Raw genomic sequence first — 24440 nt, 5'->3', positions numbered from 1 at the left:
TATTTCAATTTCTTAAATGTTGTAAGTTATGATACAACTCCGTAATTTAGATTTTCAAATTTCATTTAATAATATCATTACGGTTTGAAAAGCTCCCCTATCATTTGCAATCGATTTCGTTTCGAACTTCGATATAATGTATCGAAAATAAAAATAAAGTTGCTTTATAACGAGGTATTACTGTAATTGGTTTTATACCGAGTTGACAATGAAGTCAAAGTTGTCAACTCAAATCGGCTTTTCCCATACACTTCAAGAAGACTGTCCGTTGAAGAAATAAATAAAATAAAATAAAATAATCAATCAATAAGAATAGTGTCAGGAATCAAAAATAAGTTTTAAAAAAATTGTTTTTCTAAACTAATCATAACAGAAAAGTCTCCTAGAAGTTAAAATTTCGTATTTCAATGAACGAAATCCTGAATTAAATTGGACATAATTATTGATAACTTCTATAAACCTTCATTGGAATAAGCAAATACAAGTCTGACATCAAAGTAAATGAGCAAAGTTGCTGCCTCTCAGGAAAGTTGCTACAACTTTGCCGTACAAAGTATGTTATAGTACCGAAAAAATAATAAATTTCAAATGAATAAAACATTAGGCTGTTATTCTGATAAAAAATGAAATATGTTACGAAAAAACTACACTGAAGACAAAAAAGAACACTAAAACCTTGTATAGTGAGTTAAAAACAAATATGATCACTGGTGCCCTTGCAAGCAAACAAACAGAGAGAGGGGAAATGATAAACAAATGACTCGAAGTTGAAAAACCCAACTTTCTCCCGTAATTTCTCATTTATATGCATGCAAGCCGGTTGAAATGCAATAAATTTAGAAAGATTTTGATAACTTCTGGAAACCCCATGCGACGGCTGGTGATTTTTTCTGCCAAGTTTACACGCTTATTTCGATTGCACCGTCCACCGTCCGTATTTGAGCAACAAAAATATTTGTTTTTTTTTCTGAGATTGCTGTGCTCTCTGTTCTGCCAATGACATTTCTTCCCGAAAAAATAAACATTTCTATCAATTTTTTGCCCCAATCGGTGGCTCACAATTAGCGTGTGCCCCTCTCCGGTTCTCTTCAGCGCTACACAATCAACAACTGGTTTACAGCAGTAGGTTTGAAACCGCAAATGCTCGACAATCCAACGCACGGTCGTCGGTCGTCGCTATCGTTCTCGGTTGGAAGCTCGCTCCGATTAGTTGCCGCTGAATACCGACTGAGGAAAGACTCAGCCGACCCCGGGAAAGATGAACGTGCCTCTTGTGATATTCTGTAAGTGGAAATTTAGTGAATGTTGTACATAAACAGTTTAAAACCACAACCAAACCACGGAAACTAATCAAGCTGAACCTCCGAAGGAAGCTGAGGGCGGAAAGTAGTGTCTGTGGTATATGGTTTTCTGATGAGATAAGAAAAGATGGGAAAATGGCTGTGAGTGTTTCTCGTTTTCCCTGCTGAAGGGAAAAATGGCTCAGATGGTTTGTAAATTAATTTTGCTGGAATTCTAGCAGCAGAGTGTGAGTTTGTTCGCCGAAAACACCCGTAAAATTCCACCAAAAACAAAGTGCTGGTTTGAATCATCTCCAGACCAAAATCGTACTCGGATTGTTGATAAGCGAGTAACGGTAGCAAAATTTGTTTACTTGACCCTCAGTTCCAGAGGTTGATGAAGGCTTCCATAGCGTAGTGGAGTCGGTTGAGCTGAAATGGCAGAAGTGTGTGCAGGACTGATTAGAACTTTTGAAATTTGTTTGCAGAACAGCACGATCCTGAGCACGAAATTAATCATTTAACGTTACTCTTGCAATGGAATGTTCAGATTTATTCTATATGGGACAAATCTGAAGGTAAAAACATTTGAGAGAGCATTTATTAGTTTCGATTGAATCTGATGGGAAATCATCCGAATGTCACTTTTATCGCATAACGGCTGCTCGTTACTCGTTGTTGTGTGGTCTCTGTTGTTTGATAGTCCACACAAACCGGTCATTCAGGTTCTTATATCTGACCAAGACCGCGAGAACAAGAGAGAGATCTTGAACTTCTTCGTTTAGTGTTTACTCGCTGCCACCGTGCGGCGCCGGTTTGGGTTTGACGAAACGCGTTTTACTTGCGGGATTCCCCAGAGCCGGTACTATCGCAATGGAAACCGGAGAACATGATGACGATCGGATTCGATGCGTTACGTTTCAGATTGTTCACCGTACCGGTTCAATGATGTACAGAAGCAGGCACTGGATGTTACAAGTGGAAATACCGACATCAAAATTGACGACGACATGTCGGTCGGTGGTTGGGGCGAGTACGTGCAATCTGCTTGCTGGCTCGATACTGCAGTGTGGCTAGCAGCTTGTTGTCATTGTTTGATGATCATTGGGTTATGATACCGGCGCGCTAATGTTTTGTGAAATAGCATGAATTTGATTAAATTTTCACTATTTGCCGAGCTCAATACAATCAAATTTCATTAATTGCACTAAGCTTATCGCCGATTTTGACAAAAACTTGCATTAATTGGGTCGTGGAGTATTCGCTAACAGTTCAAATGTTATTCATGTCATCGCTTGACTTTATCAGATCAGCCCGATTAACGGAAGTTATTCTCAAAATCGGCGATAAACTGAGTGGCAGTTAACGAAATTTGATTGTATTTAAATTATTATAACTATATCACTTTTGATGATTAAAGCATAAATTAAGAGCTAAAAGTAACACTGCTTGAATCGAAATTATCGTATTGCCATTTTCTATCAAGCAAAAAAAAATCACCTAATTTTGCTCGAAAAATGTTTTATTTAGTAATAGAACGAAACACATTACATCGATCTTCTTGATGAGGAGTATTAACCCTCTAACAGCTGTGAGCTACACTTAATATTTTTCGAGATTTTTTGTCTTTTATGTGTGAAAACACATACGCCCTAATTAGTCGTAATGGTCAACTGACTGGTGAAAAAGAATTATTTGCTTCATGTTGATTATTTCATTCAAACCGAAGAGAGTGAAGTTGGACCCAATTCACCTGAAATTTCTTCATTTTATTTTATTTCTGATTTTTTAATTCTAACGTAATGAAAATTACAAATTGACAGTGTTGGGCACGATTTCGCTAATTCGCTAAATCGCTAGTAAGCGACGCTAAATTCAGATTAGCGAGTTAGCGTTTGCGCTAAATTTGGAGTACGTTAGTGAAACCGGTAGCTTCGCTAAAAATAAACCCTTAAAATCGCTAATCGCTAAATCGCTAAAGTTGCATGAAAATTGGAAAATTATTCAAACTTTTCCTCGCTGTTTTTTATATTGCACTAGCTGATCCGACAAACTTCATATTGCCACAAATTAAACTGTGTTGTACATAAATCGTGAATCTCGGATGACCTTTGCCACAATCTTGAGTTTGCAAGTTTCTGGGGAGTTCATGGGTATTTTAATATACAAATTTTCCTCACAGTAAAGTAGAAAACAACTCCCCCCATTGCTTAGCCTGATAAAATAAAGCGAATAGCATTTGAATATTCGCCATCATTACAAACCATTTCGCCGAATACCGTTTTGCGGAACACCCATTCTCGATTGACCAAACGCGGAATATAGAGTTTCGCAATACCATTTGACCATTTCACGAAAAAACTTTTCATAGAAAGTACCATTTTGCAGAGGTAACCCAACTGAAGGAAAGTAATAGATGTCAGTAGATCTAGCAAAACTGTCCCCCGCAGTGGCCGGCGCTTCCGACGGCAGGTCGTCGGCAACACTCGCGGCCTGTGGCCGTCTCGCGCTGAATTATCTAATGTTACTATTGATAGTTTTTGGTTGTCTTGTTATTGATTAATGTTTTATGAAAGAGTCTAAAATTTCTCGAGTTCGATTATTTTTTGAGTTACGCAAAAAAATCTGTTTTATTTGTATGAGAGTCCTTATCCCCCTACCACAGGGGTGAGAGGTCTCAAACCATCATTAAAAAATTTCTGCCTCCAAAACCCCTCACATGCCAAATTTGGTTTCCTTGATTAGTTCTCGAGTTATGAGGAAATTTGTATTTCAGTTGTATAGGAGTCCCCCCCCCTACCAAAGCGGAGAGAGGTTTCAATTCACCATAGAAAAAATTCATGGCTCCAAAAACACCCACATGTCAAATATGGTTCCATTTGATTAGGCCATTGCAAATCATTTTGAAAGTTTTTGTCCCCCCGCCCTTGGAAATTGGCTTAAAAATGGGGGGGCAAAAAAATAATTTGTAGGATATGAGTCAATTTTTTTTTAATCAATTGTCTTTGGGCTCTACAGTCTATCTACAGAAAAATGAGTGTACGAGTTGAAGTAACGCTTCTAGCACAAAACAGAAATGGAAATTCGAACAATGGAATTTCCGAAAATCGTCCAAAATTTTTTTTCTTAATTTTTGTCTTTTTTCGTAGATTTTTGCATAGAAAACAAAAACGTATATATTATAAGCAAGAATAGATTCGGTTTACACGTTTAAACTTTAAATAAAAATGCTTAAAACCCATGTTTTTTTTTGCTCGAATAAAAAATTCACTTTGTTTTTTTTTTCGCCCCCCCCCCTTCAGTGGCCGAACACCGGACGGACAAAAACTTTATAAAATATTTGTAATGGCCTAATTAGTTCTCGAGTTATGAGGAAATTTGTATTTCATTTGTATGGGAGCTCCCCCTCCTAAAGTGGGGACGGATCTCAATTCACCATGGAAAAAAATCTTGTCTCCAAAAACACTCACATGTAAAATTTTGTTCCATTTGCTTGATGAGTTCTCGAGTTATGCAGAAATGTGTGTTTCATTTGTATGGGAGCCCCCCTCCTAGTGAGGGTAGAAGTCTCTAATCATCATAAGAACCTTCCCTGGCCCTAAAAACCCCTAACTGCAAATTTTCACGCCGATCGGTTCAGTAGTTTTCGATTCTATAAGGAACATACGGGCAGACAGAAATCCATTTTTGTAGGCATAGATTTGTATGCCCAAGTAACAATTTAGGTTTTATTACACTCTTATGATGGCAATTAAGACCAAAATTGGCCATAAAAACCACCATAAGAGTACAATAAAACTTACATTGTTGCTTGGGTGGGAGCCGCCCCCCCTTCAAGTGGAGCGAGGGGTCTTTTATCATCATATGAACCTTCCCTGGCCCCAAAAACCCCTACATGCAAATTTTCACGCCGATCGGTTCAGTAGTTTTCGATTTTGTAAGGAACATACGGGCAGACAGACAGAAATCCATTTTTATAGGTATAGATTGGTCAGAAATAATGTCACATGCACCTGAACGTGATCATTAACAAGTTTTTATGCAGTCGAATCATCAAAAATATAGTATTACTGTCTGGTGAATGACAAATGGAGAATCATGATATACAAAGTGTTCCACTCATATTTTCCGGACAGGTCAAACGAGTTCTGGTTAAATCTAAATTTGATTTCCAGCAATAATAGTAGGGTTTATTTCTAATTCCCGTCGTAGTAAGGAAAGCCACTCTAATTTTCATAATTTCTTGGGTGATTTAATGTATACTCCAAAAGTTCTTGTGCTGATTTGACTAAAACACACTTACCTTCCGATCCGTGCCCTTTGAATTCACTAAAAAGCGATTAATAAAGCATTTGATTGAAATTACGCAACTGACTTTATATTTTAAATTCGTCGTACCGTTTTAAAAACCGTCCATCGAAAATTTCCATCGTCCGAACTAAAAATCACAATAATGTTTACGAAACTAGCGCGCATGTATTTCTGTAGGACAGCAAGACAAATTTTATTCTGCAAAATTTCTGTAGGTTATGCAAGTTTTCCCGGCTGCAGAATAACGGCAATGCGTTGCGTGAGTTATTTTCATTTTATGAATGACGGAAATTGAAATTTTCTTCTTCGTCGCAACTATATTGCCACCAACAAAAAAATTTTATTTTGCTTCTTTAATTATATTGATGTCATTATAGACGCAAAACAAATATTTTTCGTTGGTGGCAATATAATTGCCACGGCCTTATAAAGGGTTAATGAAATAAAAGCATTTAAATAGATCTCAGCTCACTTTGATTGATCGCGTATGATAAAAATCGCTGATATTTTTAATAATTTGTGTTGGATAGGACGGGAATAGGCAATTACGACGAAGCAGCAACATACCCTATAAGAAACATAACTGATATAGCATGCAATGTGGAGTTGAAACTCGAATGTTTCTGGATAATAGATAAGTTCTTCCTTTAAGGATAGCTATACAAGTTATGGAGATAACGTACATATCCATTAAAACATGAACAAATCACGGACGGCGATGAAAAAAACTACAAAAGAGCATTCAAGCTAATAAATTTTCCTCAAATGCTACATCTTATTAAGATAGATTCTTCTACTAAAAGACTCAAACTACAAATGCTTCGACTTCTTCTACAAATGCTTCGACGCCCTGTCGGTCGGCTGACAGAAGTTAGCCGGAACCTTAATCATGGCCTTTGAAACGACGGATGTCGGTATGTTGTTCAGCTCTTTCGTGGCGTTGGCGTTCAATTGCTTCTCCGTTTTGGCCACGAAAATATTCGAAGCCTTCCGTTTAAGGTTTGCCCAAAATTTTTCTATTGCCTGCACTGGGGGATGCTGGGACGATTGGCGGTATTCAGTACAACGATTACCTTTAGGCGGTCCGTCTCCTCCAGTGATCTTTTGGCATAATGGGCCGAGGCCAGACCGGCCAGAAGATCATATACTCTAGGCGGAAGCTTTCAGCAATCGCTGCATGCTGCATATCTCCCTGTTCACCTGCAAGCTCCGAAGGAAAAAATAACGGCTTGGACATTCCCTTCTCGCTGATCGTCAGTTCTTTGGGAACTTTGTGCTAGATTTGATAGATTTGACGCCATCGCTTACCTCCTTGGTGAGGCGTAATGTACTCAGTGCTTTGACAGTTGTTGCCGTCCAACATCAAGTAGGTCTCATCGTCCTTCGCCGGAAACATATTTTTCAACAGCACCTTCAGCCTTGATTGCCTGCTGCTCAGAAATAACCGTCCATGTTATATCCATTTTGGGGAAGTACTTTTTCAGCGTTTGACTCCGACTTCCAAAAGGCGTGGAAGGCTGAAGACACCTTGCTCTTGGCTTCGCTTTTCAGCTTCTGCTGCACTTGGCCTTTCCCTAGAAGGGAGAGGATGTTGTATGTGCTGGGTCGGCTGTATTCGGCGGACACGAAGTGCCTTACGTGCAACATCTGCACTCCCGGCTGCAGCTGGCAGTACGAAAAAATCATCGAGAGTAGTTACTTGACTATTTTCATCACAGCTACTGAAAAGCAATTGTTAACGATGTCAAATTATTTATGTACACAATCGGGTTGCTAGGATTGACCGTACAAAGGTGAATTGACTGGGTAACCGTATGAAAAATCGCTAAAATCAGTCCATTTTTTTTTATGGATAATAATATTCTAAAAATTAACAATTGTCGATCGTTATTTACGCTATATGGAATATGTTCAATCAAAAATGTGGTGATTTCTGGGTAATTCAGATTTAGCGATTAGCGAAACTTTCGCTAATCTGAGTTTTTCGATTAGCGTTTAGCAATTAGCGAGCTAACTTTTTCGGTTTGCGGATTAGCGGTTAGCGATGCTAAATTTTCGGTTAGCGGTGCCCACTACTGCAAATTGAAATAGCTCAAGGTTTTGAAAAGGAACCATGCACGTCTCGAAATGATGATGATTCTCATGTAACGCATTAAATGTTTGAAAAGACTTTTTATGTCTTAACACTACCCACACAGAAAAGAAGTGGAAGAAGAAATCCACACACGTACATGCTACTTTCTACAGATACTAGCGAACCTGGCGGTAGCGAGTCAGTTTCTTCCACGAAAACACACGCACGCATACGAATGCACTCGAAAGCGTGTAAAAGCTGCTATGCGATTGGCAGCGAGCGTTATGCTTTTATTGCTGTTATTCGCTTTTATGCAAAAACATTTCCAAAGAAAAATAAAAACAAAAAAGACTCTGTTACCAGTTTTGATCTACCCAGCTAGTATTTTCATATGTATACTAGCTGACCCGACAAATTTCGTAATAGTTTCAATGGCATCATCGAGGTTCCACTACTGCCCACTTATAATTTCTTTCCTATTTTCCTACAATTCTGCGATTCGTTGATCAAGCTTTCTAACATATTCCGCTACCACGCCATCTGCCGTCAATCGTTGGATGTTGAAAAGCAGCGTCCACTCAATGCGATCCTTCGCCGCGTTCCACAACCTTACGCAAATCTTACACATGACAAGATAGTGATCAGAATCGATAATAATTCGCCCCTGAAAAGACCGTACATCGACATCGACATGTTTTGGTCACTCTCCATAGATCCTCTCGAGCCTACCTTAAGACTCGTCCTTAGCATCACCGGATTTATCATTTGTCTGAGAGTAAGCCCTTAATTCTCCACACACATATACGGTCATCTATGGTCCTCCACCGGATAACTCGTTGCTTTTGCTTTCCCAATATTATCAAACCGACTCTACGTTCTGCCTTTCTACCGCCACTGCAGTAAATTTGGTGCTGGAAAGAAATGCCTGCAATAATGTCTACTGCACGGAATAGGACACCGCCCCTAGTTTCTGATAATAAAGAACACAAGTTGGCGCTAGTGTTTCATCATACGCCATGCGTGAGAGTATGTATAAAACTTCCAGGATTTCCCTGTTGAATACAACAGATGTCGTTACTTCTTAACGCATATTGTACATTTCGAAAGCAGCCCACTTTTGCGCGACAATAAATTTACTCAACGCAGTAACTGCAGTCTCACATGCATCTCAGTTTCTTTTGTGTTTATTGCAAATCGCAATGTAACGTTTGACACCTGAACCAATAAATAGTTGGTAAACAATGTTTTGATTTATCGCGTTCAGGTTGCCAAAATTAATTTCTTGGAATTGAAATGTCGCAAACATATTCAGCTCCCGGCTCTCGTACGGTGTCAAAATCACTATCCCAGGCTGACGGAAGAATGGTAGTAAGATGCTATGGAGAGGTATAGCAAAAGTTTGTTTTTTTAGCAAAATTAGGCAGAAGTTACGAAAATTAAGTATAACGTTACTGTACCACCACTAAAATGTGATTAGTGATTGTTTTTTAGGTAGGTAAACATAGATAAGTGAGCAATCTCTATTTTACTACCACTATAAAAGCGTCATCTCTTGAAAAGCAACGGTTCGTGTGGTGTCCTATTCCCTTTCTCCTAAATTTGACCACCGAACTTCCTGAATAGCAGTAACCTCAATTCCGGGTCGATGTAGCTCTCGAGCAAACAAGCCAGCTCGTGCCGATTCATAAAGAATTTGTACATTACAGGTATCGAGTTTCCAATCGTTTCCTTGTTCTTTACCGTGTCCAATACCGATTGATCCGTTCCGTATTTCCATTTTCAATGTTCCTGGTATAATGAGAGTTTCAGTATACGTTGTTTACCTGGGGATCAGACGCTCAAGTTCGCACCTCCTAGCTTAACTGCTTCAGTATGTACCTGAAGTAATTCCAGGTATGGCCATCGATTCGTTTGTCATAGATCTGCGAGGAGGCGCTAAGGGATTTAAGAGAGTTAGAGTACTATTGATCCGAAACTGTAAAGACCAGGGGTACCATTGCGATTCTCGTTTCGAGTGATTTTGGTTCGTTTCGTCCACGCTAAACGAATGGGCGAAACGAACCAAAATAACTCGAAACGAGAATCGCAATGTCACCCCAGGAATGGATCAGATACAGATTAGATCAGATAAAGCGATCAGATACAGATTCATTGACATCACTGCTTGTAAGCGACAAATACTTTGTCGCAATCCGTACAGATTATGATAAATCTCATGTCAGATCATGTTCATTGCTTGATTGCATTGAGAAATATTACAAATACAGACGATTGGGTGTGTGCAGCGTATGAATGTCAATACCAGCAATTTGAGTAACTTCTTTTCTCGCAGCTAAGTAAGATAACTTACTGTGATCGACTACTAAGACTGTTTAGAGAACAAAATCTTGTGATCAATGCTAAAGATTCACTGTTTGTCATATACTGTACGGATCGTGATCTGTGCATGTGGCGATAACTCACAGATTTGATTAGTCACTGATTTTCCATCCCTGGTAAAGACTGATTTACCCATTGACGTTTCAATTATGAAATTTACCATTACCATGGTTTTGTACAGCTGACTAGAGATATAATAATTTGGTTGCTCATTTACTTATATTGAACCATTACAGGCTGTGTTTTGGCGGCGCCATGTATATTTGCTGCCGAAGAAATCATTACGAACTATGACCAACCCTTCAAAGGTAACAGGAATGTTCATTTCGATTGGATGCTTACAAGAGTGAGTTAGTTACTAATTTCGTCTCATGAAATATCATTATCATGATAATAAATTTTCCATTTTTCAGCAAGTATTCCAAGTTCAAAAATCCAATGCAGTCATCTCACCATTTTCGGTGAAAATACTGTTGACTTTACTGTACGAAGCCACAGGAGAGGCCGCTGATATTGCGTACACAGCAACCAAAAAGGAACTACGGACCGTGCTTGATCCTTCCGGTGATCTGAATGCAACACGTTCTATGTACCGTTCTCTGCTGGATTCGGCATTGGTATGACTTCTATCGCCGAAGCAATTTTCTATAATCTTATTTCTTTCATTTACCCTCAAACGTAGACGGAGAATCAGGATTTCGATCTAAAAATTGCAACTAAAATTTTTGTTGATGAATTTATCGATATTATTAGTAAATACCAAATTATTTCGGACCATTTCTATAATGCGACCGTCGACAAAGTTCCATTTTCCAACCCAGAGAAGGCGGCTGATACTATCAACCAGTGGGTGGCACAATCCACCCGTGGTCGCATAAAGGATCTGGTCAACGCTGGTAAGAGAATTCACATCCAATTCTCTTCTATTCCATACTATTTATCATTATATTCTAGACGGCGTCGAAGGAGCAGTAATCACTCTAGTAAATGCCATCTACTTTAAGGGACTGTGGACTTACCCGTTCCCGGAGAACGGACCTCGGCGAAAATTCTACGCTACGCGTAAAGAAGTAGAAGTTGCTTATATGGAACAAAATGGCCTGTTTTACTATGACGATTCGAATGCTCTTAACGCTCAGCTTTTGCGGTTACCCTATCGGGGAGGAAAGTTTGCTATGTACTTCATGCTGCCGAGGCCGGGCAGCTCCATCAATGATGTTCTCAGTCGTATTAATTCCACCAGTTTGCACCAGGCTCTGTGGTACATGGACGAAACCGAGGTGAATGTTACCATTCCGAAGTTCAAATTTGACTTCTCGGAAGAACTAACCCAGCCACTGCAGGATGTAAGTTTTATATATTTAAAGGAAAAATCATCGTTAGATACTTTTCTATGTTTTACAATCCAAACTTGCTTCTCCTTCAGATTGGCATCCGCGAGGTGTTTTCACAGCGAGCTTCACTGCCACTGCTTGCCCGTGGAAAGGGTAACATGGACCAAGTTCGAGTTTCACGAGTATTCCAAAAGGCCGGCATTACCATAAACGAACTTGGAAGCGAAGCCTATGCTGCAACTGGTAACTATTTCCCTACTTTTCTCAACTTCTACCAAATAAAATACGCATTTTATTGTAGAAATTCAACTGGTGAACAAATTCGGCGGCGATGGAACTCAGATATTCAATGCAAATCGGCCATTCCTTTTCTTCATTGAAGACGAACACTTTGGCACCCTGCTGTTTGTCGGAAAAGTAGAACTACCAACTGCTTAGAAACGAAAACTGTGCTACCGAATGAGCAGTAAAACTCAAACACAATTGCTGCCCATTTTACGGGAATTTTATTCTCTGGATCAAATTGAGTGAAATAAATTCTATAAATTAAAACCAATTACACTAATGGTATTTCACTCATCGATATAGCCAGCTACCTACCTGACAGACACTGAGGATGAGTTATAGAACGAGCCCTTCCATGAGCGCCGGTACGGTTATGTAAATAAAATGCATTTGGTGCGGTTCGTTGGGTCCAACCCAAGGCCGCTTCCTCAAAATTAATCACACTTGAAAGGTTTTCGCTTCTCTCGGCTGATTGCACTCAATCAAGATTAATCAAGTGTGGCAAGATTGAAGCTTCACAGGATGCAGTCGGAGCGGATAAGCCGCAAACCGAATCGCAAAGACGGCTTTGTCTACAAAAAAGCAGCGGGGTTTTATGGCATGCATTCTGCATCCGGAGGTTTAAGCGATTTGCATTCCAGGCAGCTTGTTGAGCTGCAATTGATTTATCGGGAGCATTTACATTCTGAGTTTTCGAAATTGTCGCATTAGTCAGTCAGTATAGTTTGAATATGTTGTATCAAGGAACCGCTTAATTGGATTCGAGGAACGATGCTGTCCTAACAAGCCAGTCGTCGTGTCTTCGAATCTCGGCGGTGCTGCTAGATAGAGTCAGTAGGATTGTTGCACTAGCCCCGTAACTGTCCTGTACTAAGGATGCTATACCGGTTTTACTGGACGTCTAACGACGTGTCCAGCCCACCGTAGCCTACTGACTTTCGCCAGCTGTACGATGGGAATCTCTCCGAGAAGTGCCTTTAGTTCGTGATTCATTCACCTCCGCCACTCTCCGCTTTCTGTTTGTACTCCACCAAATATCATCCACAGCATCTTCCGGTCAAACACGACAAGGGCGCGTATTTCCACCGTGAGTAATGTCACAGCTTCACGTCCGTAAAGAACTACCGATTAATAAGGAGTTTGTACATTGTTAGCTTCGTATGGCGGTGTATGCTTCTTGATTACAGCATTTTGCGAACGGCAAAGTGGGTCCGACTTCTTGCTTGTATGAGCCAAATAATTGAAAATATTGCGCAACAGAAGAAATGTGCGGTATACAGTGAAGCTGTTCAGAAAATCTTCAATGAAAATTAACGGAATACACTAAAGAAATGTCAGTTCACTACATGAAAAAGGAATTCGTTCGGTTGCTAGTACAAACTGGAATAGAAATAACTCTATGATTAGTTACAATAACCTGTTGGTAGTTGTAAGCCAATTCTACGAGCTTCAATCATCGCTTCGAACGTTTCTGTCCGATCTGAGGAGAAATGAAACACATTCCAGCGTTACGGAACACTATCCCTTGTATGCAGATTGATTCCTGTTTCATCAAATTCCTGGCATTCTAGTGGAAAATGAAGTACTCTTTAAACAACTTAATTTACAATTTTACAAGGTATTTGCCAAAAAATTAGTGAAGCAGGTGGCGATTCACAGGGTAACAATGGGTGCTAATTGTGTCCCGTAACGCTGGAATGTGTCCTTTACTTAAGCAATGAGGAATTCAAGTTACTGTATTGGTAGAGTTCGTATATTTAAATTTATTCGTTTTATAATTAGCCGCACTATTTGTGATGCCTTAATATTCTTCAAGGCATCAAGGATGTTTTGAAACTAAAATTCTGCATGTTATTTTAAAAGTCTATGGTTATTCAGAAACCGAGCAGGCAGAGGAACCAAATTAACTGAACCTGTTCGCTATAAATTTAGCAATACTATAAATTTTGCGGGTATATTATCTGACAACAGCGCCATGGCAGGCGAGCGGCGTTCTCGCGCAGCGACTGTTGTTTGAGTCTTGGCTTAAGTGAACATTTGAAATAATCGTTTTTATTGGCGATGGAATGAGGCTTCAGTGTTACGTCTGTTAGTCTGTGCTTCAGTTATAATTTATCATGAATGTCAGTATCTAATTGGCCAAACAGAATGCTGCGTCCGAGGGGTCAGTCCCGGCGTAGTGGTTAGCATTCACGCCTCTCGCGCCGAGGACCCGGGTTCAAATCCCAGCCCCGCAGAAGTGACGAATGATCAAAAGCTGGTTAAAGTGACTAAAAAAAAGAATACTGCGTCAACGCGTCCGTCAGTATTATTCTGACAGTTTTCCCATGGGTTTACTGTCAAATTGACGCTGACGGATGCGTTGACGCAGCATTCTGTTTGGGTTTCAAGCAGTTTATTATCAATTCAATTATCAATTAGGTATGCCGACAGCAATTAAGTACGATTGATTATGGAAGGATCTTCTTCAAATCGTATAATTTTTAAATGTAGGTTTCAAGAGTTAACTTTTACCGGTTTTCTACCGGTTTTACCGGTATTGCATTTAACAATACCGAAAAACCGGTTTTCAAAATACACCCCGATATTGACATCTCTACATTTGATACTGCATACTACACTCAAGCTCGCTAACCTTTCAAAACACTTCCGTTGCCCATAGAATCAAAATCTACTACTAAAATGTCAGGGGGCATTGATCGAAGTCTCTGATGAGCTGTTTCTTTCCACATCGGACAGTATTCGCTCTGTTCTACAGGTGTAAGGGGGCATCCATAAAGTACGTCACGCTTATAGGGGGGAGGGGGGGTTGACCTAATCGTGATGATTTGTGACGAAGGGGGGAGGGGGGTATGAAGTTATGTGACGTCACATGAAACAAAATCAAATGGAAAATTTATTCGGGAAATTATATTTAGCCTTCATTTCAAGATACAACTATTGAAGGCTTCTATAAAATCAACGTACTGATGGATTTTAAAACAAATAGTTAAATTTTTTGAATGAAAACTGTTTTTTTAAATATATGTGTGAACAGGACTCATTTATTCTATGTAGTATGAACTCTCCATTAAGGCTTTACAGAATATGCAGTGCACCGTTGAAGAGCTGCTTGAGTACCGTCCTGGCTAAAAGATTTTTGCAACCGCAAATAGCAGTCACACAAACTCCTGAAGGGTTACGGGATGCTACCAGAGACCCATGGCAATGTTTTCCCTTGATATTCGTGCTGAACTCAGTCGATGAACAAAAACTCATACCGAAGTTCCACGGCTGCTTTTTAGGTTTTTCGGTATAATTTATACTGCCTCTCACTCAAAAGCTCTCTGAGGGGTAGAGTTTATGCCACTTGCGGATTAAATTTCGCATCTAAGGTAGTGTTGAATGATTGCACGATTGAATGAATACACAAAGTGACAAAATCCGTCAGAAAAGTTCTTCCAAGGCGTGCTACTGCAAGACGTCAGCAGGAAGTCCTGATTCTTTCAACTAGGTCAGACGAATTAGAGTGGATGGATGTAAAGGGCGTGGATGTGCGCGAAACATTAATCGACGACACATCAGCGATCAAAATCCGACTTATAAGCTCGAAAATTTTCCTTTTTCTATTTGCTGAAATTCATTTGATAGCTCTAAATAAAAAGGTTGGAACGATTATTTAATTTTGTTGTTGTGAATGGGGAGGGGAGGGGTTGCCGTGACGTGACGTACTTTCTCAGGGGGGGTCACGAATGTGTGACGAAATGTGACAAGGGGGGGAGGGGGGGTAGATTTTGGTCAAAATTTGCGTGACGTACTAAATGGATGTCGCCTAAGGTGAAACTAGTCGTCATCGATTCTGCAAATTTCAAAAGCAGTTTTTTTTTGTTTGAAACAAAAATTCTGGTCATGAAAATATATTCGCTGTGTTCAGATTGGCAAGACGAACACAGTGAATACATTTCTATAAAAAAAACTCATTGTTTGAGCCTAAAACTGCTTCCGAAATTGAGCTCTCCAACGAAAAGTTAATGACTGCTAGTTTCCCGTTAATTAAACACAGTTTTTCAAACAGGATTCAGTGAACATCCAGCATTCGTATATACACACTCAAAAAAATCAGAGGGGTTGTGTACAAGACACGACATAGGTGACACGATATAGGTGACGCAGGACTACGTAAGTCTCTTTGTAGTGATAGTGGCATGTATTCATGCTTGTAATCATTCGATTCTTCATGTATACATGCTATATGCAACTTATATGCATGCTACATGCGTTGTATGTAACATTTATCAAAGTAGTAACATTGCATACGTTCAATTCTCAAAAGATTGTGCATTTGAAAACAATTCAACAAAATCAAGAATACAAACTATTGCTTTCCTGCTACCTTACTGAAATTAAAGATTGTTTTTATTACCCATGGTTCTCCACGTTGAAGGGATTTTACCAATTCAATCCTATTTTATTGCGACATTTGCCCCTATTTAGACTACCCCGATTTACACGATTATCACAGTCGAATCTCGCACACGATTTCGCTCAAAGAATATGAAGTGAAAGAAGGGGAAGAATATTGAAAAAGAAGTCATACTCATTAGAAGATCAAACTAAAAGCCACTTTAGTGTCAGATTAACAATGCAAAATGCGGTACGTTGCATTAAATGATTATCACAGTAGTCTAAATAGCAGAGGTTGGAAAACTCACAAAATGAATAGATACGCCGAGCATCGGCAAACGATTTTTATCACGATAAAACAGCTACGCGAGTGGTTTAATTCGCCTATAACAATGAGCAACATACACTCACGCTTCGTAGCATCGCTGAATATACGAATATCGTGAGCAACGCAAAAGTGCGAATAGACGCTTTCTGCTGCTTGTAAAGCCACTAACACTACTTTAAACTATTCCCTTTTCGTGGTAATATTATATTGAATACTTTCCGACGTCCCCGGGCATTCTATATCCGAAAAATCGAACACACTCAATGTTCAATATTCAATTTTTGAAAGAATTCTGATGATCACATTGAGTTTCTGTTCGTGATAAAATTCAAAGCTGATGTGTGCATTATCGGCGAGGCAGGCGAATAGTGTATGTTCATAAGGGATGTTTATCGATTCAAATGATCACCTTTTCGCGAATTCTCCAACCACTGCTAAATAGTCATAAAAGAGGCAATATCAACAGCACATCTTTTCACTACACTTCTAATGAAACGGCTAGCATGCGTATTCATACAGAGTCGTATTATAACCGAACAGTACAGCTGTAGCATATTTTTCCAACACAGATATCAAGTTTACCGAGGTTTAATCATGTCGCAGTAAAGAATTTGCGATCTGTTTTGACAACAAACTTATGTCATTTTTTCTGGCACACTTCCCTTACACAGACATCATATTGGACTAGGTTTAATCGCGTTTGTAAGATATCTGTTGGCACGAGGGGGCTTTGTTACTCTCTCTGGCGTACTTCCCAAGCAAGGACATCAAAATGGTCTAGGTTGAACCGCGGTGTTAAGAAATCTTGTTGAAACGAGGAAACTTGGTCACTTGTTTTGGCTTACTTCCCAGGCACAGATATTAAATTGGTATAGGTTTAGATCGTCGTAAAGAATCTTCCAACCAATCACGAAGCGAGAATTCTGGTAAAACATAGGTTCATTATTTTCAATTTTTCAATAGTTCAACATCAAGAATCCATACTTTTCTTCATTTGGGTCAATTCTTAGAAGATTTTCCGATCGATTGGTGTAAGAATATTGAAAATTGATCGGAAAACCGCTGAGCTATTATCGCTCAAAACCTTTCATTTTTCGTGACGCTCGCATTTTTCGATTTTTTGGGATGACACCCTATCTTAAAACTTGCCGTAAGACGTACTCCTACGTCAAAATCGTCACGTCGCATCCACATGAAAAATCATGTAAACTTCTGTACAGCAACTTCCATGAACTTCATGTACTAGTTAATGGGGAAGGTGATGAAATTTACCGGGATCGCACGTAAACTGATTAGTATGAGTGCGAGTTACCAATAATTCACGAGAAAATTACATGAAAAGTGTGATGAATGAGAATTGCGTATGTTTTCACGTAAACTTGACGTGCCGATTTTTTTGAGTGCAGTGGAGGACCTTCAGTTCGGCATGCCATTTTACAAAAACTATTGATGTGGGCCATCCATATACCACGTGGACAGCTTAGAGGGGGGTGGGGGGTATGAAAATGTCCACGCTTGTCCACGGAATGGAGGGAGGGGATATGGAAAATGTCCACGTGGACAAGTATTTTTTTTTCATACAAAAAATTGAATATAGAAACAGCAATATTGAATTAATTATACATATTAGAATCAACCATTGATCAGTGATTGTTTTTGGGCTCAAATCAAGTTTTAGTTTCTAAGGCATATGTTAACTTAAACACATGAACCGAGCATTACGAGAGTACGTATCTGGCATAAACCTTGTTGAAAAGTTTAAGCCTGCGCTAGTACTCATAGATGTTGATTACCTAGCCTGACATTTGATGTAATGGAATAATAAAGATATTGTTATTTTTTACAACCCTTGCCTCCCTTGGGAAATGATAAAGGTAACGGAAGAATCCACGAATATTCACCGGTGACGTGACTCATTTATCATTTAGGTCGCGTTTGCACCAAATGTGGATTGCATTTTGCATCCATGGGTAACGTATTTCCAAAAGGATTCGCCTTCAGAAAATTTTACGAATCACATCGCGTCGGAAAGGCCTTGTGTTGTGTTGAAGTAGATGGCCAAGCTGAGGTGCTCCGGCTAGTCAAAGATACTCTAGACAGAGAAGAATCGTCAAGCGAAAGTCAAGCTGAAACGGACTTTCTTGCAGTTGATAAGAATTTGCAGTAGACAAGATCACAAGAATTAAGGTGAATCCCAACATGGCCAGAAAAATAGCGTCCCTATAAGGATATGGGTGCCATCGATCCGGCCATGTTGAGATTCAGTACTGTTTCACCTTAAGGTCATAACACCTTGCATACAAATTTTAATACGCTGCGGAAAATTGACGGAATCCATGGAAAAACTCAAATTTCCACATCGACTAAAAATCCGTATGCAGTTTTTCGGGGCCTTTAGACTGGCGCTTCCTTTCACGTAAGCTTTTTCAATAAATACTGCATAAATCAAGTTGAAAACTAAATTTAGTTCAATATCTGTTTTGTTAAAATTTGGCATAAGAAAAAAAATGTCCACGTGGACAAACAGGGGAGGGGGGGGGGTGGGGGTTTGAAGATTGAGTCAATGTCCACGCTTGTCCACGGAGGGGGACGGGGGGGTTGAAAATGGGTATTTTTCTGTCCACGTGGTATCTGGATGGCCCCTATAGATTATTATTAACTCTACTTGCTTTATGTAGAGACTTATTTTCAGATGCGGGTCGATGCGACGACCAGAGTTGCCATTTTCACAGAATTTTCTGTAAAATCACAGATTTTTTTGTCATTTTAAAGCACAGAATCTGTGATCACAGATGACAGATATTTTTGAAAATCACAGATTTTCACAGATATGCTACATGTTGAAGAAAAGTTTATCAATTTTATCACTGGAAGCGAAATTACACAAACAATCGGGAGGTAAAGTTACAAAACCGAAATTACTGCACATCAAAATCAAAATTTACGAAGCGTATGAATGATATTACATAAACCATATTGTTCAAAAACATTAAAATGCTAATTTTTCGTCATGGGAGCATAATTATGTTGCACAGATTTAGTAACAGATTTTTTTCGGTAGTTTTACAGATTTTCACAGATTTTTCAACTAGAAACACAGATTTCAAAATGGCAACCCTGCCGACGACTAGGGCAAACTAGCCAGAAGTCAATAGACATTATTTTACTTGTAAGACGACGAGTCACTTCGGGTTCTTACCGAGGTCTATGTGAATAATGAAATTTTAGCAATTCAAAGTGTCACTAGTCACTGTAGCATCACTCGTTATATACGTGTTTGTGAATGTCCAAATTCCTCATCCACCCCTTGCTATTCCTTGTGTTCCCGTCCTCATCAGGTAAATGATGACACGGGCAAGATGGGCAAGTTAAGAATCTACCAGATGATTGTGAGGAACGTGCTGCTCGAGCCAAAGATGCAGAGTAGCGGGAAGTCAGAATTGAGTAGTGAGAAGTTAGTGAGTTAGTGAAAAGTTAGAGGTAAGTAGTTCAATACCACTTGGTCTGTCATTCGAACTCGAGTCTAGTTCGTTTCGTGTCCACTCGGTCTCACGTCAATTTGGCCTCGCGTTCGTAATGCTTAACGTCCATTATGTCTGACGTCTGTATGCCTAACGTCCATTGCAAAAAATAAACGGAGAGAAGACTTGACAAACAAATGACTCCAAGTTGAAAAAACCCAACCCAAGATTTTGATAACTGCTGGGAATCCCATGTGACGGCTGGCATTTTTCTTTTACCAAGCTTACACGCTTATTTCGTTTGTCCCGTTCTGAATATTTGATCAAAAAAAATATTAGTATATTTTCTATAGGCTGTACTAGCTTGAGCCATCGCCAATGATAGTTTTTAATTGCTAATAGCCGAGTTGCGCTTTTTACTTTGAGACTGACAATTTTTCTAAAAAAACATTTTTATCAATTTTTTGCCATTTTTGGTGCTTTTCAATTAGCGTGTGCTGGTTTACAGCAGATATTTAAAGCCACAAATGAACGGCAATCCAGCGCACGGTCGACACTATCGTTTTTTAGTAATCGCTGAATACCGACTGAGGAAAGAGTCAGCCGACTCCGGAAAAGATGAACGTGCCTGTTTTTATATTCTGTAAGTGAAGGTTTAGTTAAGGTTGCACGTAAACATTTTTAAGGCACTGAAACTAAACACGCTAAAACGCCTAATGAAGGTTGGGACGGAAAATAGTTTTTATTGTGTATGGTACTCTAATGAGGTAAGAAGAGATGGGAAGTGTTTCTCGTGTTCCCTCCTGGATGAAAAATGGCTCAAATAGTTAGCAAATTAATTTGGCTGGATTCAAGCAGCAAGAAAAACAGCGCGGGAGTTTGTTCATCCAAAAACACTGTAAACCTTCAAAAACGAGAGGCTGGTGTAAATCATCTCCAGACCAAAAACGTACTCGTATTGTTGATAAGCGTATAATGGTAGCAAAATTTGTTTACTTGACCCTCAGTTCCAGAGAATGGTGAAGGTTACCAGAACTCATTGCAATCTGTTGAACTTGAGATGAAATGCGTGCACTGGAAAATTTAAATTTCGTTTGCAGAACCACCCTGAGCTGGAAATTTATCTATTTGCAATACTCTTCACAGAAAAATAATATAAAAAGAAAAATAAATAAGTTTTTTCTACTCGGAGAGTGGCGGAATGAATTGTATCGTATGAATCACGAGCTACAGGCACTGGTTTTAGAGATTCCCAATATACATCTGGCGAAAGTCGGAAGGCTACGGTGAGCCGGGCACGTCATAAGGATGCCAGACGACAGCGCGACGAAAACAGTTCTCAACAACCCCCCCAGCACCAGGAACACCACGAGGACTCAACGTGCAAGATGGCTCGACCAGGTCGAAAGTGACTTCTGAGACGACTGGGAAATTGGCGACGAATGGCACAAGATTGAGTCGAATGAAGACGACTGCTTGAAATAGCCACAAAATATCGATATCAAATTGACGACGACGAGCCAATAAAATGGATCGAAAATATTGTGATAAATTTTACAAAACTGTGAAGGACGCCTCAAAAATCGATGTTTTTTTAGATAAATATATATGTATTTACTTCATTTCTGTTGACCCATTTTAGGCTGTGTTTTAGCGTTGTCAGATCTATTACTCGCCGGAGAAATCGATGAGATCGACGATCAACCCTTTAGGGGCAGCAGAAATGTTCATTTCGATTGGATGCTTACAAGGGTAAGATAACTTCTAGCCCGATTCATAAAGTAACCTAATCAACCATTTTCCAGCGAGTATTAGAAGTTCAAAAATCCAATGCAGTTATTTCACCTTTTTCGGTGAAAGTACTATTGACTCTACTGTATGAAGCCACTGGGGTAGCCACTGATATTTCGTACACACAAACCAAAAAAGAACTACGGATGGTATTAGATCCTTCCGGAGAACTGAATGCAACACGCACTATGTATCGTTCTTTATTGGATTCAGCATTGGTATAGTCTTCGTCGTCTTAAAAACTTCCTAAGATTTTAATTCTTTCATTTATACACAATCCAGGCGGAAAATGCATATTTCGATCTAAACATTGCAACTAAAATTTTTGCTGATGAATTTATCGACATTTTTGATAAATACCAGATTATTTCGGACCATTATTACAACACGTCCGTCGACAAAGTTCCATTTTCCAACCCAGAGAAGGCGGCTGATATTATCAACCGGTGGGTGGCACAATCCACCCGTGGTCGCATACAGGATCTCGTCAGCGCTGGTAAGAAAATTTATATCCATTTCTACTGTACTTAAGGAATATCATTTCTCACTGCATTTTAGATGGCGTCGACGGAGCAGTAATCACTCTAGTGAATGCCATCTACTTTAAGGGACTTTGGACTTACCCATTCCCGAATAACGGACCTCAGCGAAAGTTCAATACCACGCGCGAAGAAATAGATGTTACTTATATGGAACAACACGGTCAGTTTTACTACGACGATTCAAGTATTCTGAACGCACAGCTTCTACGATTACCCTATCGGGGAGGAAAGTTTGCTATGTACTTCGTTCTGCCATGGCCAAGTAGCTCCATCAACGATGTTCTCAGTCGTATTAATTCCACCAGTTTGAATCGGGCCCTGTGGTACATGGACGAAACCGAGGTGAATGTTACCATTCCTAAGTTTAAATTTGATTTCTCCGAAGAATTAACCCAGCCGCTACAGGATGTAAGTTTTATATATTCCAAAGAAAAATCATCTTTACGGTTCCATTTTATACAATCGAAACTTGCCCCTCTTTCAGATCGGAATCCGCGAAGTATTTTCAGAGCGAGCTTCACTGCCCCTGCTTGCACGTGGAAAAGGTACCATGGACCAAGTTCGAGTTTCACGAGTACTACAAAAGGCGAGCATTACCATAAATGAACTTGGAAGCGAAGCTTATGCTGCGACTGGTAATTATTTACTATCTTTGCCACCTTCATCAAACGAATTACACATTTCATTACAGAAGTCCAACTGGTGAACAAATACGGAGACGGCCAAACTCACATATTCAATGCAAATCGCCCTTTCCTTTTCTTCATTGAAGACGAACAATTTGGCACTCTCCTGTTTGTCGGGAAAGTACAAATGCCAACTGCTAGAGTAGCGGACTGTTCACTAAATTCGGGGAAGTTCCGGAAGGCTCAGCGAATAAACATTCTTTCGCGATCACGTTGCACTTAACACTGCAAACTTATCATTCTTCATTCTTCATGTGTCATTCGTTCATTCGAGTTCGAAAACAGGAAACAGGTTTCCTTTAATTTCAATCTTCGTATTCTACTAAGATGCTTTAAAAATTTCATTAAATTCTTTATGCCTACACGGGCTAGCAATTTTATGAGCTGTCTAAATCCGTTTAACAATTCAAACATATAGGTATAAAGGCCTTTGTATGCACAGTCAAGTTGACCGAGTCCATTTAAATGGACAGGAACTAATTTACAATTAATAATAAACGTTTACACTCTGGGGCATAAGATATGTTGATTCATAAATGATCCGGAATATTTTATATCCTCCCAACCAACAGTGCAAAATCAATATTATTTTGTTTGTGCAATCGTCCATACAGCCCGCATATTTTACGCTTTGCCGGAACTCAACAAAGCCTTAACTATCTGGCCCATTTGTTTGATTGTCCAAGGTCTGCAGCAGCACGAAACTAAAAAAGCCAAACGAATACCGCATATACACCTTTGATAGCAAAGGCACTTTGCTATTCCGGTTGAACTCCATCATCATTGCATTCATTGCCGGCCAACTTGCACGAAGCCCAAGCGGACGACGACGATGACGCCAGACCGGAAGGCGTAGAACAGCGGTAAAATGAATCGATATTTGAATGCACACGTACCGGGAAAAATCAACCGCTAGTTAAACCTAAAGTCGTGCCGCTAGTGGATGCTGATTTTCTTGGCACAGGAAAAAATACATTCAGTTGGAAAAGGTAAAAAATGACTGTCACGATATGGGCCATAAAAATGTGCGATATTACCCTTTCACCTGCTGTTTGCAGTTTTGCCCGGGGGTGGGTGGTTCCGTTTGACCTTAATTCCCATACCGACCCGATGGGAGTTGTTTTTGTATTACAGTAGTCCCCCCAATAAGGACGCTAATAGGGACCGCGTTAATGGAAACCGTGTTAATGGAGTCTATGTAGCATATGGGAATTGACTTAATTGGTTCCAACATGGAATAACTCGTGATCCTGACCGTATACACGGTTGGTGTCTTCGACAAAGTTGTTCAGTACATCAACGGGTTTTCAGTAGATTATAGTATTGCGGAATTGTCTCACTACGTGGCGCTAGCGTATATGTATTATTTTTGTATAGGCTGTATCTGGCGCTGCAGGCTATCTAGAAAGTTGCGGCCTTCGGGAAGGTTGCTCAAATGACTGCCACCTTCAAGATGGCATGGAAAAAAGCGCAGAACTGACTCACTACGTGGCGCTAGTGTATATGTAATCCTCTTATGCAGGCTGTATCTCACGCTGCTGACTACCTAGCAAGTTGCGGTCTTCGAGAAGGTTATTCATATGACT

The 24440-nt window shown here is 39.7% G+C and overlaps 1 protein-coding gene across 1 annotated transcript; it reads left to right on the top strand.

Moving 5' to 3' along the window:
* Positions 1 to 1181: 1181 nt before the first annotated feature.
* On the top strand, positions 1182 to 23362 carry LOC128736297 (uncharacterized). Its single transcript, XM_053830773.1, has 14 exons — positions 1182 to 1283; positions 10281 to 10390; positions 10458 to 10661; positions 10727 to 10940; positions 10999 to 11390; positions 11471 to 11621; positions 11680 to 11810; positions 19713 to 19836; positions 21478 to 21587; positions 21641 to 21844; positions 21909 to 22122; positions 22185 to 22576; positions 22653 to 22803; positions 22860 to 23362. Exons 1-14 carry the CDS (start codon positions 1259 to 1261, stop codon positions 23075 to 23077), a joined length of 2640 nt encoding a protein of 879 aa, XP_053686748.1. The 5' UTR covers positions 1182 to 1258; the 3' UTR covers positions 23078 to 23362.
* The last annotated feature ends 1078 nt before the right edge of the window (positions 23363 to 24440 follow it).

This window comes from Sabethes cyaneus, chromosome 2 (assembly GCF_943734655.1).
Source record: "Sabethes cyaneus chromosome 2, idSabCyanKW18_F2, whole genome shotgun sequence".
Lineage (NCBI taxonomy): Eukaryota > Metazoa > Arthropoda > Insecta > Diptera > Culicidae > Sabethes > Sabethes cyaneus.
This window is presented reverse-complemented; position numbering and strand designations above follow the sequence as displayed.